General features: G+C 38.5%; 1 protein-coding gene across 5 annotated transcripts in view; it reads left to right on the top strand.

The window, feature by feature from the left end:
• LOC126259219 (uncharacterized) overlaps positions 1-20,569 on the top strand; it is a 1,236,031-nt gene that overhangs the window by 1,158,993 nt on the left and 56,469 nt on the right. For all 5 annotated transcript variants that reach the window (XM_049955827.1, XM_049955824.1, XM_049955826.1 and 2 more), the window contains one exon: positions 31-1,267. In XM_049955827.1, coding sequence (XP_049811784.1) covers positions 31-1,267 — 1,237 coding nt within the window. The remainder of the gene's footprint in view (positions 1-30; positions 1,268-20,569) is intronic.

Genomic DNA, 20,569 nt, shown 5'->3' with positions numbered 1-20,569 from the left:
TTAACTCTGATATTTTCTTTCCTTTTCTAGACTCTCTGTGAAGTGTCTCCGCCCTTCACAGCAATGGTGACGGAGAGTACAGCTAGCTCAGAGCAGAGTGCAGATGTCTTTAGCAATGTTTCACACTCAGAAGCTGCAGCAAGCAAATACAGAAACCAAGCACCGACAGCAGCTTCCAGATCACCTACAGTGGATCCATATCTTCCAGCAGCAAGACCTCGTGCAGTTTCTGAAGGAGATGACACTACTGGATTCAGTTTACAGAATTTTGTAAATCTCTTCAAGGTGCCTGAAGAGGAAGAAAATAGTGTTGAAGTTCAGCTGTCACCTCTTGCCAATAGTACTGGCATTACCACAGACTTAGAAGAAAAAGAACGGCTCAGAAATCCACTTTCTCCTTCATCACCTCCATCGAGGCACCCATACACCGCTGCCCAGAGGATTAGGGCAGCATCAGAAAGTGAACTACAGACTGCCAATAGTGGATCGACCTTTATTCAGTCAGATCCTGCGAGCAGAGGGGGCAACTGGCAGTTTCCGAGGCCCGGAGACGTGCCTCATTCGGGAACTACGGAGAGAAGGCCCCCAGAAAGACCGACGGTTATTACTGGACGGTGCTGTGCTGGATCTGAGAGGATGAAGTGCAGTAGATTGTCAGTTATGTCAGTCACAGGAGATGAGAAGAGGATTACCAGTGTGCGTGGTGAAGTTACTGTGTTAAAAAGGACTATGAGTGCAGATGTAGAAAATCCGAGCACTACAAAGAAACTGAATGTTGGACCCCGGTACTGTAGGCAGCGGCACAGAGTTGAGCATCCTCCTACGGAAGCTCTGAGTGTGGAAGTAAATACACTTCCACCCGATGAACTGCAGCATATAATATTGTCGAGGGACAGTGGCATGTACAATTCACAGCCGACAGTTCTCGTATCACAGCACAGCCTGTTTCGGACATCACAGCCAGCACTTCAGACTGTGACACAAAATGTGCCTGCATCTTCTTTGAGCCCCCCTCAACTAGCCGAAATGCAGAGCACGTCTGTTACACCACCATCGTTTATTATGGAAGAACCTAGTGGCCTGCCTCTTGTAAACTTAAGTGATGCCAACACATTGTCAGTTGGTTGCCAGGATCCTCTTATCAGCCCTGATCATGGAGACAGTGACTCATTTTCATCTCTAGGATTACCTGATCCAGAGAATAACCCAGAGGTCTTAGACCTGTTAGAAGCATCTGAACTGAAGCTAAATTTTGACACATTGCAAGGTGAGGTAGCATTTTAAATTTTTTTGCCCCTTCATACATATCTTTGTGTTTTTGTTCAGTGATTCATTCAAATACAGATCTAGCATAGTATATGTGATATTTTATTAATGTTAGTATGTATTTTCTTTTTCTTTTTCTTTTTTCACTCAGTCATTCCTCATTGTCTTGTACAGTCATTCTCTTTGACACTGCTTTTGGTATGTGAATTTTGCTCCTTGCTTTGAATTAACCAGGCTCTTGCTGATACCTTCAACATGTGGTCACCAGGTAAGTTGATGAAACTATTAGAAAAATATTGTACCAAAAGCATGTGCTTATTGCTTTCTGGAATATACACTGTTATCTTCACTCTTCCATCAGTTGAAAGTTTTATTTGTAATTTGGTTACTGGTTTCACATGCAGTTTGAATTCGTGATGTTTGTGTTCTGTCTTTTATTGAATGTGCGTAGTACCCAATACTTTGTCAGATCCAGTACTACAAGAGATTAAAGAAGACTTGCTCGTTACTGTAGGTAACTCTGTGTAACATGAGTTTTTGGTCAACTTACTTGATATATGATCATGATTTTTTCCCCACAAGATGAAGTTTGAACTTCAGATATTTTTGAAGAAAATGAAAATGCTTTTGTGTTCAGCTTTAAGGTTTTAAAAGACTCAGCTTTTTTTCAAATACTGAAGTAAGTGTGACTTCAGGATTATTGTTGTTAGGGTTGTAAGTTGAGCTATGATGACAAACATTTTATTAATACTTATGTAAATGGCACTATGTACACAACTGTAAAACTAATTGTGACAGTTATGAGTGTCTCTCGTCTGTTAATCGAACCTCACTTTGTGGTCTTCTTGCAGTTATGTATTTGCTGTATTTCTGGAATTCTTTAAGGTAATTCACATACCTACATCATTTTCACATTCAGCACTACTCTGTTCCAGCTTCTGCATGTGGCCAATTTGCTCCAAAGTGTCAAAGCATTTGTGTTTTCTTATGAGTACCTTACTCATTTTTATAGTTGTGTCATAGAAATATCCCAAATCTTTGTTGTTTATGTTACAAATTTGATCTGAATGATTGGTTTTATTGTCTCTTGCTGCCAAAAAGGATGTATAGAGGATATGCAGAAATTCCATCTTACCTTTCTCTTTTTCATATTTAAGAAAATTTGCATGTAATCAGCATACTGTTTAGAAGTAGTATCTCTGTCATTCGCATTCAAAGAGAAAGCTGTTATCACTATAGTTTGTCCTGACAAAGTGTAAATAATTTAAAATTGAAGGAGACCACTCACGAAATAGCAGATGTGTTGAATCATTGAGAAGCACACAAAAAGAATGAAAACTTTGCTAGACTGGGGTGGGGGTTGTATTGGGTGGGGTGGTTAGATCAAGAAAGAGATGGAAAGCAGGAGAAGGGGGGGGAGGGAGGGGGGGCAGGGCAGATAGTTAATGGCTCTGAAGGAGGCGGAAAGTGTGCAGGATAGGAATGTGGATGGAAGGAGCAGTAGGTGTTGGGCTAGGCATGTGGCACATCGATACTGGAGCCAGGGAATTGGTGTGGCGTGCTGTGAAGATGATGTAGAAGTGTGGATTGGAAGGGAGTGAAGGACACACAAAAAATTGTCACGTGGACCACATCATGCTGGATAATGAAGATGACACATTGAAGTGTGGTGGCATAAATAAAATTGTCCACATCAAATATATCCTACACACAAAATTTGTGACTTGTGAAAATGGGCAAAGCATGAAACTAATCAGCCAGTAAATAAAGAGCAACTTGGTGTTAAACATTTTAAAATGTCTTTTCTTCACAAGCAGATTTGTGTGTGTGTGTGTGTGTGTGTGTGTGTGTGTGTGTGTGTGTGTAGTTGCTTTATCTGTTTCACACCATGAAGGAGTTGTGCAGATTGGTCACTTAAAATATGTATTGACAGAAAATGCAAACTTATAAACTTTGCAGTGTACGCATTTGGACAGTAACTGTGCATCGCAGACGGGTGCGTGAACAATACACGCAGTTGTCGGCATTCACCAGAGGATGTGTTGTTGGGCTTAAAGAAGACAGTTGGAGTAAATGGTGAATTGCTCGACATTTTAATAGGAGTGATGCCACTATTTGGCGATGCTGGCAGAAATGGGTGAACTGTGGCCGAATCCAGCATCGAGAAGGAAGTGGGTGACCTAGAGACGGTAGAATGTGAGGACCAAGCAATCGTCAGAGAGACACTGAGAGCCCTGGATTCATAGTTATTATTGATCTGACGTGCAACTGCTGCTACGGTGACACCGAGGACCATTAATAGGTGGCTTATAGAAATGGGGCTGAGCTCATGGTGGCCCATGTGCCAACTACTGTCGACCACTGTACACCTACAAGCCTGTCTGAATTGGTGTTGGGCACATTTGGCCTAGAATCTCATTGACTGTAATAGAATTGTCTCCAGTGATGAGATCCTCTTCGAACTGGGCCCTGATGATCAGTGAAGATGTGTCTGGAGACTCCCCAGACAGTGGTTGGATATCAACCTACCAACTGCTGTGGCCGGGAGTGCCATTTCATTGGTATCTCAATGATATTCTACACACCATTTTGTTGCCCTTCATGGCAAGTCATTCTGGGCTTACATTTCAGCAAGATAATGGCCACAAACATGTGGTGAGTGTTTCTATTGTCCTTCTTCAGCTTGCCAGACCCTGCCTTGGCCAGTAAGGTCGCCAGACCTCACCCCTTGTGAGAATGTTTGAACATTATGCATGAGGCCCTCCATCCATCTCGGAATTTGGATGATGTAACATGTCAGTTGGACAGAATTTGGCACGATGTCCCTCAGGAGGGCATCCCACAACTCTGTCAATCAGTGCCCAACTGAATAACTGCTTGTGTGACGGCCAGAGGTGGTTTGTTCAATTTGTGATACTCTTTCTCTTGGATAAATTGTCCTATTTTTCTGAAACTGTAATAATTAATGTGTTCTGATGTGTCTTTCTTTCTCTCTTTTTTTTTTTTTTTGTTTTAATGAATAAAGATTGTGTATTCTGAAAGAGTACTGACTGAAATTTCCTGCTATAGAGTTCTGATCACAAAAGCAATTTCTTTTCTTTCAGAAATATATATTAGTTTTACTTCATCTTGGTAAAAATCTGAAATATACCTTTTAAGTTCAAACAAAGAAATTAAAATTTGTCGTTTCATGCTGTTAAATTTTACTATTTTCCCATAAAATTTAAACGTGTATCAAAAATATTATTGCTATATTTCCTAGTACATGATACAAGGCCATTTCTTCCTCCATTTTGTGTTGCCTCATTATGTATTGAGTACTGTAAACTTCTAGTGGTTCTGTGCAGGCTGGATGAAAGTTTGACTTTAGTATCTGGTACAAGAGGTAGAGTGAACAGTGTAGATGTAATTTATGTAACCAGGTAGAAAAATCAGTTCTGGGTTTTGCTACCAGGCACAGTAGCATCATGTACCATCCAACTTCTATCATGTGCCGTACTGTGATGAACTTCATAGGTGGTGAAAGGGCATTTGCTATTGAAGCTGTGTTAGTAGAATAGTGACAATGTCACAGTGATAATGAAAAAATGATTAAATGACTGGTGACAGAGAATAGTTATAGATGATAATAAATTTAAAAATACTGGCAATGAGATTGAGGCACCATGTTTAGGTACATGTCTTAATTTGGTGGAAGTTGTTGACTAGCTGAATGCACCATGTGTCCCACATATCGCAACCAGTGCCTCATATAAACTGTTTCTTTGTGGCTGTTGACAGCTTTGCAAAATCATGTGACACTGAAAGCTTGAGAAACTCACCATTGTACAGAAACTGAAAAGTCTCATTGTCTGCACTCCAAACTCCCCCCCCCCCCCCATATGTGCTGAATATATTGTGAACTGAAACAGCATGTTGAATAACAGTTCCACTTGTTCCTTGTAGTGTTTATCTGCCCTATGTGTTGTACATGAAAGCAATTGCTTTTATTGCGCATATGGTACACATTCACATCCATTCTTCACCAGTTCTTCTTTGATTATTTTTGTGCAATGTTGGGCAGTATATATACTGGGTGAGTTGCATAAGATGTGACACCCATTTTATTTGGTGAACAGCTCAAGATATCAAAACAAACATTAACACTTGTTAATGTAGATGTTGAAGCTGTTCCAAAAGATATCTGAGAAATATTTGCAACATTGCAAAGCAAGGTGGCTGACTCGTGTTATTGTGGTGTAAACAGAATGAGGTGGGGCTGTTGGGCCTGACTCCACTGTTCTACACAGAAAAGAGATAGGCCTGCTCTTAGCATATACATCTTATGATATTTGTAAATGGAACTATATGTCAACTTCAGCACTAGAAAGACTATTTTCGATTTGTATACATACTCGTGTAAGTGGACAGCTTTTGTGGAAACAAATATACAATTCAAAGGCTGGACATGACAAACCCAGATACAAAGGCCATCCCCCCCCCCTCTCCCCCGGCCCCTCCCCTGACAGTGTTTATGCTGTAATAGTCAATGCTGGCTGCAATACCTTTCAGTTCTAGTACAGTTCTCAGATATTAGTTTCAACAACTACACAAACAAGTGCTATATCACTGTACCCATCTTTTCATGAGCTTTTTTTTCTTTCTGTCTTTTCCTCTCTCTGTCTCTTCTTCTTCTTCTTCTTCTTCTTCTTCTTCATTATCTTGAACCATTTGTGAAATAAGAGGGACATTATGTCTTATGCAACTCACCCTTTATGTAATTAAAATACCATAAAATAAAATGGCGGGCCGTTTCTTGTCTTCAGGAGGTGAAATTCTGATACTGCTGATAGATACTTTAAAATAGAAAAAAATCTATTTGTAGCTTTCAGAACTGTTAGTTCCTTCAGCTTGGAGGAAAGGAGGATAGGTTGTGGAAGGTTGGGAAGGAGGAACAGGTCACTCAGACACCAGGATGTGAAGACTAGGGGCACACAGATCGATATAATATATTTGTCATTTGCAAGATTTGGATTTTGAAGACTGCACTGTCATTTCCATTTTCCCCTTTTGTTTTCTGGAGATGTGACGTACAAGAACACTAAAACGGAACCCATATGAGTTACAGCTGTAGTGGGATGTAAGTGATAACGTCTACAGAGAAAAATCTGCCCCGACTACTCCTTTTATTTTGTCCCTACATTCTGAATCTTTCATTTATTGATACATTTGATACTGACATACATTGCTTCGCAACAAAAATTTGGAACATTTTTGTTGTAACTTTTTTGCAGTTATCGGTGTCATTAGTCTATTGTGGGTTGCACTGGGAAGCTGTAGGTAAAAACCAGTAAACTTCTGTCAAAAGTGTATACTATCATTAGAGTGTAAGTAAACAGAATAAGTAGTGTAACCACATGCTTAAACATAATACTTGGATACTGTTTTGTGGTGTATGTAATTAATTGTGTCTAGGCAGATACTTTACATCAGCACTCTGAAGTGATAGCTAACTTTCCATGCTACATACATCTACATCTATATCTATTCTCTGCAAACCACCATGATATACATACATTATATTTATCACAGCTGTGAATACTTACCATTCATTTATTTTGCCTCTGGCAGTTATTCATTTTCCACTCTCCTGATACTCCAATAATATTTTTTTTTATTTATTTATTTTTTGCAAACTGATTATGTAGGAATTAATTTCTCTTAAAATGAAACTTTCCTGTATGTGGCATTTTTTCTTTGTGGAGAACAAAAAATATTGAATCTGTCGTTGCCTTTCCTCTTCCAGCTGTTTCATCTTTTTTCTGTTGATTTTAATGTAAATTTTAGTTATGATATGATATGATGTGGAATGGGTAAAAACTCAAAAGCTAGTATACTTCTCAGTCTTGTTTTTCTGCACCTCTAGGTGACTCAACGCCTCTACTATTCTTTGAGTTGTTACTTGTACTTCTAAATCATTTATATACTACCAGAACTTCACATTATCATAATTCCTGTGGTTTGTTATGCAGAAGGAGGGATTGTGTAAATCATGAAATTCTGCTAGACAAGCTCAAGTATTGTGGCATGAGTGGGACAGTGCACAAATGGTTTAATTCGTACCTAACTGGAAGAGTGCAGAAAGTTGAAATAAGTAGTTCTCGTAACATGCAAAGATCAGCACATTCCTCAAACTGGGGAACTATCAAGAATGGGGTTCCACAAGGGTCAGTCTTGGGTCCTTTGTTGTTCTTATTATATATTAATGACTTGCCATTCTATATTCATGAAGAGGCAAAGTTAGTTCTCTTTGCTGATGATACAAGTATAGTAATCACACCTGACAAACAAGAATTAACTGATGAAATTGTCAATACTGTCTTTCAGAAAATTAGTAAGTGGTTCCTTGTAAACGGACTCTCACTGAATTTTGATAAGACACAGTACATACAGTTCCGTACAGTGAATGGTATGACACCATTAATAAATATAGACCTTAATCAGAAGCATATAGCTAAGGTAGAATATTGCAAATTTTTTGGTGTGTCCATTGATGAGAGATTAAATTGGAAGAAACACATTGATGATCTGCTGAAACGTTTGAGTTCAGCTACTTATGCAATAAGGGTCATTGCAAATTTTGGTGATAAACATCTTAGTAAATTAGCTTACTACGCCTATTTTCACTCATTGCTTTCATATGGCATCATATTTTGGGGTAATTCATCACTGAGGAATAAAGTATTTATTGCACAAAAGCGTGTAATCAGAATAATAGCTGGAGTCCACCCAAGATCATCCTGCAGACATTTATTTAAGGATCTAGGGATATTCACAGTAGCTTCTCAGTATATATACTCTCTTATGAAATTTGTTATTAACAACCAAACCCAATTCAAAAGTAATAGCAGTGTGCATAACTACAATACTAGGAGAAAGGATGATCTTCACTATTCAAGATTAAATCTAACTTTGGCACAGAAAGGGGTGAATTATACTGGCACTAAAGTCTTTGGTCACTTACCAAATAGTATCAAAAGTCTGACAGATAACCAACAAGTATTTCAGAAGAAATTAAAAGAATTTCTGAATGACAACTCCTTCTACTCCATAGAGGAATTTTTAGATATAAATTAAGAAAAAAAAACAAAAAAATATTAAAAAAAGAAAAATAAAAAAAACATAAAAAAATAAAAATAAAAAATAAAGAAAAACAAAAAAACCACAATAAAATCAAGTTGTTATATTAACTTAAGTATGTTGTTAAATTAACCTAATTATGTCATGTATTGGAAAATTCGACTCGTTCCACATCATTACGAAATATAGTATTCATGATCCATGGAACTAGTATTAATCTAATCTAATCATTAAAGAGTAGGTAATGTACTGGGATACTCCATGTGGGCACCACTTCACTGGTGCATTCTTAAAACTGATTTTTTATGATACTGTTGTTTTGGCACCAATGGTTCTTTGCCACCTCAGACTTTAAGCATCCGTTTTGTAGACAATATGAATTCATGGGGAGTAAGGCGTGAGGGTTCATAGTGTATTTTACATAAGAAATCTCCGTACTAATGCCATTTATGAAACTGTGCAGTGTCATAATAATGACTAAAATTTGTGTTGAAAAAATATAAATCAGCAGTGCTCCTATACTGTTGTATATGAAAAGGTGACTGCTTATTTAGAATAAACACTATCATATGCTCAGCTATAGTTTGATATCCACTACAGTCCTTACAGTGAAATTAAACACATTAAAATTTGAGTCTTTCGTAATGTTTTGGAGCATGTGGTTACACCAATCAATGTGCCTCCTGCTATGCTCAGCTGTACACAGATGTGTCAGCCACAGATTGATTGAGACATACCTTAGCTTAATTACCAGCTCTGCTCCAGGCAATTTAAACTTCCATTTCTGTATCTGTATAACTGGTACGGCTGGCTCCAACCACTGTGTTTACAAGTGTGTTACATTCCAACCTTTTGCTGTGAAGTGAGAAAACCCAAGAGGTGGCCTTTTGTTACAGCATGTACTTCTGTTTATTAATTCATTGTCCTTATTGGACTGCATGGCGCATTGGAAGGAAGTTCAGATGTCACTTTAATAAATATTTAATATCTAAAATTATGTTAAATCCTACAGATTCTTGATGCTGAGGCTACACTTATTCAATTTGTGTGTCAGCTCCTGGAGTACATGTAGTTGCCACTTTTGTCCTCTCTTTCTGCACCAGTTGACCAGAAGAGGACAGTATCCACATTCACAATGAAATGGTTGCTCAGAGTGACAATTTTTATAACTGAGCAGGTAGAGATGGTGGTATTTAAAGTAACAAAGGCAGAGTAAAGGATAAATCACTTACAACCAATGTTGAAAGGTACACAAACTATATAAGTGATTTTGGTTGAATATAAAGAGCTGGAATAAGAACTTTATGATGTTGTTGTTGTGGTCTTCAGTCCTGAGACTGGTTTGATGCAGCTCTCCATGCTACTCTATCCTGTGCAAGCTTCTTCATCTCCCAGTACCTACTGCAACCTACATCCTTCTGAATCTGCTTAGTGTATTCATCTCTTGGTCTCCCCCTACGATTTTTACCCTCCACGCTGCCCTCCAATACTAAATTGGTGATCCCTTGATGCCTCAGAACATGTCCTACCAACCGATCCCTTCTTCTGGTCAAGTTGTGCCACAAACTCCTCTTCTCCCCAATCCTATTCAGTACCTCCTCATTAGTTATGTGATCTACCCATCTAATCTTGAGCATTCTTCTGTAGCACCACATTTCGAAAGCTTCTATTCTCTTCTTGTCCAAACTATTTACCGTCCATGTTTCACTTCCATACATGGCTACACTCCATACAAATACTTTCAGAAATGACTTCCTGACACTTAAATCTATACTCGATGTTAACAAATTTCTCTTCTTCAGAAACGCTTTCCTTGCCATTGCCAGTCTACATTTTATATCCTCTCTACTTCGACCATCATCAGTTATTTTGCTCCCCAAATAGCAAAACTCCTTTACTACTTTAAGTGTCTCATTTCCTAATCTAATACCCTCAACATCACCCGACTTAATTCGACTACATTCCATTATCCTCGTTTTGCTTTTGTTGGTGTTCATCTTATATCCTCCCTTCAAGACACCATCCATTCCGTTCAACTGCTCTTCCAAGTCCTTTGCTGTCTCTGACAGAATTACAATGTCATCGGCGAACCTCAAAGTTTTTATTTCTTCTCCATGGATTTTAATACCTACTCCAAATTTTTCTTTTGTTTCCTTTACTGCTTGCTCAATATACAGATTGAATAACATCGGGGAGAGGCTACAACCCTGTCTTACTCCCTTCCCAACCGCTGCTTCCCTTTCATGTCCCTCAACTCTTATAACTGCCATCTGGTTTCTGTACAAATTGTAAATAGCGTTTCGCTCCCTGTATTTTACCCCTGCCACCTTTAGAATTTGAAAGAGAGTATTCCAGTCAACATTGTCAAAAGCTTTCTCTAAGTCTACAAATGCTAGAAACGTAGGTTTGCCTTTCCTTAATCTTTCTTCTAAGATAAGTCGTAAGGTCAGTATTGCCTCACGTGTTCCAGTATTTCTACGGAATCCAAACTGATCTTCCCCGAGGCCGGCTTCTACTAGTTTTTCCATTCGTCTGTAAAGAATTCGTGTTAGTATTTTGCAGCTGTGGCTAATTAAACTGATTGTCCGGTAATTTTCACATCTGTCAACACCTGCTTTCTTTGGGATTGGAATTATTATATTCTTCTTGAAGTCTGAGGGTATTTCACCTGTTTCATACATCTTGCTCACCAGATGGTAGAGTTTTGTCAGGACTGGCTCTCCCAAGGCCGTCAGTAGTTCCAATGGAATGTTGTCTACTCCGGGGGCCTTGTTTCGACTCAGATCTTTCAGTGCTCTGTCGAACTCTTCACGCAGTATCGTATCTCCCATTTCATCTTCATCTACATCCTCTTCCATTTCCATAATATTGTCCTCAAGTACATCGCCCTTGTATAGACCCTCTATATACTCCTTCCACCTTTCTGCCTTCCCTTCTTTGCTTAGAACTGGGTTGCCATCTGAGCTCTTGATATTCATACAAGTGGTTCTCTTCTCTCCAAAGGTCTCTTTAATTTTCCTGTAGGCAGTATCTATCTTACCCCTAGTGAGACAAGCCTCTACATCCTTACATTTGTCCTCTAGCCATCCCTGCTTAGCCATTTTGCACTTCCTGTCGATCTCATTTTTGAGACGTTTGTATTCCTTTTTGCCTGCTTCATTTACTGCATTTTTATATTTTCTCCTTTCATCAATTAAATTCAATATTTCTTCTGTTACCCAAGGATTTCTACTAGCCCTCGTCTTTTTACCTATTTGATCCTCTGCTGCTTTCACTACTTCATCCCTCAAAGCTACCCATTCCTCTTCTACTGTATATCTTTCCCCCATTCCTGTCAATTGTTCCCTTATGCTCTCCCTGAAACTCTCTACAACCTCTGGTTCTTTCAGTTTATCCAGGTCCCATCTCCTTAAATTCCCACCTTTTTGCAGTTTCTTCAGTTTTAATCTACAGGTCATAACCAATAGATTGTGGTCAGAGTCCACATCTGCCCCTGGAAATGTCTTACAATTTAAAACCTGGTTCCTAAATCTCTGTCTTACCATTATATAATCTATCTGATACCTTTTAATATCTCCAGGGTTCTTCCATGTATACAACCTTCTATCATGATTCTTAAACCAAGTGTTAGCTATGATTAAGTTGTGCTCTGTGCAAAATTCTACCAGGCGGCTTCCTCTTTCATTTCTTAGCCCCAATCCATATTCACCTACTACGTTTCCTTCTCTCCCTTTTCCTACACTCGAATTCCAGTCACCCATGACTATTAAATTTTCGTCTCCCTTCACTATCTGAATAATTTCTTTTATTTCATCGTACATTTCTTCAATTTCTTCGTCATCTGCAGAGCTAGTTGGCATATAAACTTGTACTACTGTAGTAGGTGTGGGCTTCGTATCTATCTTGGCCACAATAATGCGTTCACTATGCTGTTTGTAGTAGCTTACCCGCATTCCTATTTTCCTATTCATTATTAAACCTACTCCTGCATTACCCCTATTTGACTTTGTGTTGATAACCCTGTAGTCACCTGACCAGAAGTCTTGTTCCTCCTGCCACCGAACTTCACTAATTCCCACTATATCTAACTTTAACCTATCCATTTCCCTTTTTAAATTTTCTAACCTACCTGCCCGATTAAGGGAGCTGACATTCCACGCTCCGATCCGTAGAACGCCAGTTTTCTTTCTCCTGATAACGACATCCTCTTGAGTAGTCCCCGCCCGGAGATCCGAATGGGGGACTATTTTACCTCCAGAATATTTTACCCAAGAGGACGCCATCATCATTTAATCATACAGTAAAGCTGCATGCCCTCGGGAAAAATTACGGCCGTAGTTTCCCCTTGCTTGCAGCCGTTCGCAGTACCAGCACAGCAAGGCCGTTTTGGTTATTGTTACAAGGCCAGATCAGTCAATCATCCAGACTGTTGCCCTTGCAACTACTGAAAAGGCTGCTGCCCCTCTTCAGGAACCACATGTTTGTCTGGCCTCTCAACAGATACCCCTCCGTTGTGGTTGTACCTACGGTACGGCTATCTGTATCGCTGAGGCACGCAAGCCTCCCCACCAACGGCAAGGTCCATGGTTCATGGGGGGAGGAACTTTATGATATCTTTGGTTAATATCAAACTAGTGTGTGCAATTGCTCAGTTAAATCTAAATGTCTGTGGTAGACCAAGTGCAGGGTTCATACCTATCACACTGCTCAACACAGATCTTGGTGCCAAGAATCTGAGAACTATTTTAGGGGCACTTTACTGCACTAACACAAATATAGTGTCAGTTTTTGTAGATTGGCTCTAGTTTTCTAGTTATTTTGTTTATTGAACCAAAAAACTTGTAAAAACATAGAGTTGAACAGGAATACTATGAGTCTACTCAGAAACAGCACAAAACAGTACTAAATCATTATAAAATAAAAACATGAAATAGACAGCGACATTGGCATTAGTCCTTAACAAAAGAAAAACATAATCTTTCCCAATTTTACATGAGAAAATTCAGTTTCTGTGGTTGTCTCCTATGTGGTTGATGAGGATAGTCATGATTGAGATTCCAGCAGTAGTATGCCATCAGGTGGCTGTTCAATCTTCCTTGATACCTTTTGTCCATGATGTGGATGACGGAAATCACAAAGATTGACAGGAAATTTATGTAAGTGGTTACGGAGGAACTGCACCTTTATCTACATCTACATCTGTACATTATAAACTGCTGTGAGGTGCATGGCAGAGGGTACATTCCACTGTACCAGTTACTATGGTTTCTTCCTGTTTCACTCACATATGGAGTGTGGGAAGAATGACTGTTTGAATGCCTCTGTATATACAGTAATGATTCTAATCTTATTCTTACGATCCTGATGTGAGTGATACGTAGGGGGTTGTAGTATATCCCTAGAGTAATCATTTCAAGCTGGTTCTTGAAACTTTATCAATAGATTTCCTTTGGATAGTCTGCTTCAGTATCTCTGTGACACTCTCCTACAGTTTAAACAAAAGCTGTGACCATTTATACTGCCCTTCTCTGTATGCATTCAATATCGCCTGTTAGTTCTATCTGGTATGGGCCCCACACACTGGAGCTATATTCTAGAGCTGGTCGCACGAGTGATTTGTAAGCAATCTCTTTTGTAGACTGATTGTACTTACCCAGTATCCTGAAGTCTACCACGTGCTTTACCCACAACTGAACATATGTGATCATTCCATTTCATATCCCTACAAAGAGTCATTCCATTTCATATCCCTACAGAGTATTACACCCAGGTATTTGTATGAGTTGGCCAATTCCAGGAATGACTCATTGATATTATAGTCATAGGATACCATGTTTTATCATTTTGTGAAGTGCAAAATTTTACCTTTATGCTCATATTAGCTTCAAATTAAGAAAGTTCATGAGCACGTTGTGGTCCAATTGTTCATATTGTTTGTAGTTCCATCCTTAATGATTGCCCAAGAAATTCCTGACTACACCAGGCAGATCCTTAGGTGATGGTCATCACTTACTGAAATCTGAATCATTGATAAGCTTGCGAATTCGAGGACTGTAGAAGATTCCTGCTTTAAGTTGTTGATGACTAAGTTCAGGGTAGGATATTCAAATGTGCTTGAAGTGATTAGAATTTCTGTCCAATGGTTTATGCATGCTACCTGGATATGGAGCAGATGGAGAATGACTTTGTCCTTATCAGCCAAAACTCTCACATATGATGTTCGCTACACCAACTGTCATATGTTCTCTGGAAGGCCATGCCACATTTTTCCATTGCTGTTGCTTAGCTGTACAATCCCCTATGCAGATAAAACATGGTTACTTCGTGTAGCCACCTTGTTGCCCAAGCAAGTTATTGTCGATCTTCAGAACAGCAAAAATAAGCCACCTGTGCTGATGATAACGAAGTTTCTGCAGAACCATCTTCATATTGTTATATTCTTCATGGTGTTTCATGAAGTGGGCGAGTGAAATAGATGCATAGTTACTCCCATTGTGTAACGTAATGCATTTCAAGCTTTTTATAGATTTCTCTATAAAAAGTCACCAGTCTTCTGGTTGGTACTCCGGCAGATCCATTGAGAAGTAGTAGCACTGGGATATCATTGCAGTAAATAGTGTCATCATTTTCATTGAAATAAGGGAGAAGCCCCTTTTCTTTTGTCTGGTAAGCTGTTATAGCAGTTTCTGGCTTGAGGCAGTTCATTTCTTTGAAACTGGATGCCAAGAGAGCAGAAGCTTGTTTAGACAGACTGAGGTCTTAAATAAGATCACTGAGATTTTCCTGGGAGAACTGTTGAGGTGTAGAGATACTGGCTTCATATTCAGTGTCATCAATGCTACTTTTTTTCACAACCTACAATTCTTCAACATCTGACCATGAGAAGTTCAGGCCATGAGGTAAATACTGACACTGGAGTATCTTTACTAGGTGTCACAGGTCACGTTGGCAACTCCCAATTCAGGGTACTCCCACTTCCGTTTCTTGTATTTATTGGAGCCTTTTATACTCACAACACAAAAATAACAGTCACATTGACGGTGTGGTTTTGTGGTTCTCTCCATACCACTGGCACTCCAAACTTTAAACAACCTTGTTGTGGGGAACTCTGTTTCATATTTCTCTGTAACAAAGCATAGAAAATATGAATATTTATTTTGACAGAATACAATGTTGTATGACAATAAAGAATCAAACATTAATTTAAAACACTGGAATATTCTCCTAAATAAGTAAGCAGAGACAAAAAGGTTTATTTGATGAACACCCTGTATCTTAAAAATAGAGCCAATTTGGAAAAACCAATGACAGATTCGGGTTCAGTGACACCAAAATACCCAAATGTTCATAGCAACTTCCTTGCCACCCAGAATTTTTTTTTCACCTTTGTAACTTTTCTGATAGCTTCCTTATGAAGTAGCTCTGGCTCTATAAGACTTTATTGACATTACCCACTCTCTTGCCCTCACCCACTCTCCCACCCTGTTCCCCTTGTCAATCACTCTCCCCCAGTCCTTACTCATTTTTATCTTTTTATCCACTCTCTCCTGTTACCTGACAGCCCACCTCTCTTGTTTATTCCCCTCCTTACCACCTGTCTTGCCCACTATTCACTGTCTTCCTCCTCCATTCTGCGTACCGTATTACCATCTCTCTTTTCTCTCTCCCCTACTTTCGTCTCTTTCTCTCCCTCATTCTTTCTCCTAGACTTCTCTCTCTCTCTCTCTCTCTCTCTCTCTCTCTCTCACACACACACACACACACACACACACACACACACACACACACACACACATGAAAGGTTGAGTAACACACCAGTATTTCCTGAGAAAATCATGGGACATACAGCTTGATTTAAATGAACAGTCAAAAATGGTTGGGATGTGTTCAAGATCAGGGAATAGTCAGACTTTTGTAAAGAAGAGGGAATCAAGAGCAAGCAGTGCTTGGAGTAGCTGGTATAAGGCCCTGATAAAAGAACATTGGCATATTAAGAATAGAGCTAAAAATAAGAACAGGGTGAAGTGAAAGCTCAATGAATATCAGCGAGGCTCTTACCGTTTCATCCTTGGATGATGGCACTGAAAGTATGTGATTCAGGCAGTAATGACCAAAGCTCATGTGCTAGTTGTCAAAGTCCCAATACATCCTGCTTGCTATGTTTTATCAATATACTCTCATATAAATCCAGTGGATATATTATCGGTATCTGTTAAATCTAATAAGTAGATTTTATATTTCCTGTGGTTGGAAAATGTGTCTTTTGATTGCATTCAGCAAGTTTTTGATCATCATTGTGGGAGAGGGATGGGAATCATTGTCATGTTGTAGTGTGCAAATGTATATCTGATGGTTATAAATGATGTACATTTTAGGTAGAAATTGCTCCACCACTGCTGGAGACAGTTGACAGTATTATCCGTGTACATTTTCCTACCATTACACGAGTTTATTCTGTGACTGCTTTCAAATGTGTACTCCGTAAATCCCTTTGTGACTTCATTATAAACCATTGATTCATCTTTTACTGGATCAGTATCCTTTGAATAAGCAATTAATTTAATTCTGATGATCAGATATACTGGAGTCAAACAGGCGTATGTGCAAGAATGATTCTTCATCTTTGTAAAAAAACATCCTAATTGATCGTTTTGAGACAATGTTCTTCTTTAGGTTTGTAACCCTGTAGGGATCTTTCAAGTATTAGAGTTATTGCTGAAAACTTCACAGTCTCATCTTCCAACAAACCAGAAATATTAAATTTCTTGTTGTAGCCTAATTTCTTCTTCAGATAAATATCTGTGGTCTGAAAGACGAGCCTCCGGTAATGACAGCTCAGTGGTGTAGTTTCATTGCCCAGTGAATGCAGGAAGTCAGTCAATGACGGATGGCATTTGAGCAGCTAGAACGGACCACATTGCTGCATTGCAGAATTAGTGCACACATGTGTTAAACATTAACACTGAGTTACTTTCATGGAACTGGTTTTTTAGTTTCAGTTTGTCTAACAAGAAATCTAGATCATAGTTTATTTCATTTGATATTTTTAGTAGTGTTTACTCAGTCGTTTCATTTTAAACCAAGTCCATTGCGGTGCATGGTGCAATCCCAACACGAGAAGTGAAAAAGTGGAAGAAGAATGGTGCTACATGGTCAGACTTGCAAATTTGTGTACTGAAAAAGAAAATGACCAAGGTGAGCCCATATTTCCTTATGTTCCGGTCATAAAGACAACAGCAAATACTTTGAAACTAAACAAAGTAACTGTTATGACAATAGGGAAAGGAAAGTATAATAAAGACCGTAATGAGATTTGCACAAGGCTGCTGCAGGAACCAGGAAAAAATAGTCAAGGAAGAAGCAAGTGAACTTTAGACCGATTTCAGAAAGACACTGTTTGTTGTCCCACTTGTAACTGTTATAAGAGGAAGGAACAGCCCACATTATTAAAACTGTATGTGTAGCTTCTGAAAGACAATAATTTTAAGACCACAAATTTTTATTATGTACAGTGGTCAAAGACATAGGCTCAGCTAGTTCAGTTAGTAATGAAAATGACAGGTGTTGTTGGCATGGTGGATCAGTTTTCTGCACAGTGTCATGGGTGTGACATTTAAAAGTTTTGTGTAGTTAGATTGAAACTTAGGTAAATGTCAGTGATTGCACAAGCAGTGCCGAAAGAAACATTTCAAAATTGCATTGTGACAGCAATGAGAGTGGAGTTTTTTGATTACAGTAACTGTGGCACATGATGAAATTTAAGGGGGGAACATACTATATGTCGATCATCATATTGTGAAAACTTACTTCAGGTTAAAACTCTTAATATACTGATAAATTATTCTGTCTAGTAGATACTAGCTAATCAGACAGGAATAATCAAGTTGATTCTAGACACAAACCATATAACAGTATATGAAGGCATATAAATGTTGAAGGACTAAAAAATGGATACTAGGGAACTCAGTTCAAATAAAAAGCTCAAAGATGAAAGCAATGAAATTTCAATGAGGAAGAAGAATGTCTCAGACTATCACACTTGCGGTGGATCAGTATTACAGTTTGTATCCAGATTTAAGTACTTTGGAGTAATGCTACAAACAGCTGGAACCATTTTCTCTCTGCATATACAAGAACGAGCAACAGTGGCAACAAAACTCATTTATGACTTCCATAAACTGCAAAATTTATCCTTGCATCTCTGACAATGCTTTTCAAGCTGCCACATATGGAATCCAATTAATATGGACTTATCAGATGGTGAAAAAATTCAAGAAACTGCAGACAGTGAAAGAAAGATTCTTAGAAAGATCGCTTTCAGTCTCAAAATTCACAAGAAAGAGCTACATGTACATAACAGTGCAGGAGTTTTTCTTCATAGAAGGTATTAGACAATGTTCTGCTCTTCCAAAGATGCAAGCAGACAAAACTCTCACTGAGGAGACACACAATAGAACCAAGCAGGTACTGAGGAAAGTTGTGGAAACAGAAGCGATGAAGTCAGATATGTGGAAAGAACTGAAGATACAACTCTGCCATTTGCATACACGTTTTGTCATCCATAACTTCCAGAAGGGATCATATCACGACCCCAAGGAGGACTCCATCTGTAAACTATGCAAAAAGTTATGCCCCAAATACCATGTAGCGAAGTGTGAAGGCATAACTTGATCTGTAGGCACATTAAGAAAGATTAGTGAAAGCATAACTCAGATGTGTTGAAGCTATTGTAAATTATTATTTTGCTCCTCGTAGAACACATTAATAATGAAAATATTTAACAACAAGGAGAAAAATTGTGAATGTTTCACAGTATTGCAAAAGTATTTTGCATTTGTGTCATGAAGTAAAAAAAAAAGATATAAAAAAGTATAAGTCAGCATACTAAGCACTTAATAATTCTTCTCAATTTTTTAACTTGTATATTAAAACTAGTTACTGTAAGTAAATTTTGGTTTACAGATAGGAACTGCATGCTGTTGAGTTTCTTTTTTATTTCTGCCATTAGAGCAACTGAGCTGCAGTGACTGGGTGCAGTACTCCACATCCAGCAGCAAGCCACTTGGCCATGTGAACTATCAGTACCAATCATTTGTCTCAAGGACTATAACTGAATTCATGATGACATTCTTAGAGTTGAGCTATTAATTTTAAGTGATTGTCTTCATATCTCTGTGCATAACAAAGCCATTAGCGAAGAACAAAACTTCTTAATCCAAATGTCACCTGTTAGTCTTGAATGTAATATAGGCCATTGTTCCAGATGAGCCAGTTATGTCATAGCAGACACACAACTGAATTCACTAAGGCTTTCACTTGTATAGATTATTTAACAGTCTGTACAATGTTGAAGTGGCACCACATCAGTAATATGCTCATTTAGACATATAAACATGTAATTTTGTGTAAACTTGGAAAATACTCTTCAAAGTCACAACATTTAAAAAATTACAACTTACGTGAAAAGAGCTCATGCAGCACCTGTATGCAGTTTTGTGCTCTTGAAATCACATTGAAGCTCATTTTATGCAGAACTGTAATAATGATTGTTGCAATACTTCGGTGTACATTTTCATACAGTTGGTCTACAATTTTACGGTTATTTTCATACACTTTTACGTTTAAATATCTCTATAGATGAAAATAAAAGGCAGACATGTCCTGCAAATGAGGTGGTCACAAAGCTTTTGTTTACTGTGGATTCTTTTGTGAAGATGTCATAAATACAAGCCAACATTCAATGAGACATGTGGCATCCCATTGAAAGAAGGATAAAAAGAAAATGGCATTGATATCTTGCTGACTGGTGAGTGAGAGTAGAAGCTCTCAAAAATATGAAGATAAACATCTATATTGACAGTGGTTTCAAAGACCACTTGACTGATAATGTGACTACCAGACTTTTGACCCAAACTTGCTTACTGAATTTTTTAAGAGGAATTGTATGCACTGTGCGTGGTTTCCATAGGACCAGTAGCAGTTAGTATAGCTATTCACAGGATGGAAAAATGGAACCAAACTACGGCACCCATAAAATACGATCTTGGTTCAAGTTTGCCTTCCACTTTTTAAACGACCACTCGCAATAATTAATAAGGTTTCAGATGTAAGAAGCGAAGTACAGCTAGAAAAGATGTTCGTTTCACACTGCCTGTTGCAGAAGCTATCTGACAAATTTATGCAG

This window comes from Schistocerca nitens, chromosome 5, assembly GCF_023898315.1.
Source record: "Schistocerca nitens isolate TAMUIC-IGC-003100 chromosome 5, iqSchNite1.1, whole genome shotgun sequence".
NCBI lineage: Eukaryota > Metazoa > Arthropoda > Insecta > Orthoptera > Acrididae > Schistocerca > Schistocerca nitens.
The sequence above is the reverse complement of the archived record's forward strand: the minus strand, read 5'-3'. Positions and strand labels throughout refer to the sequence as shown.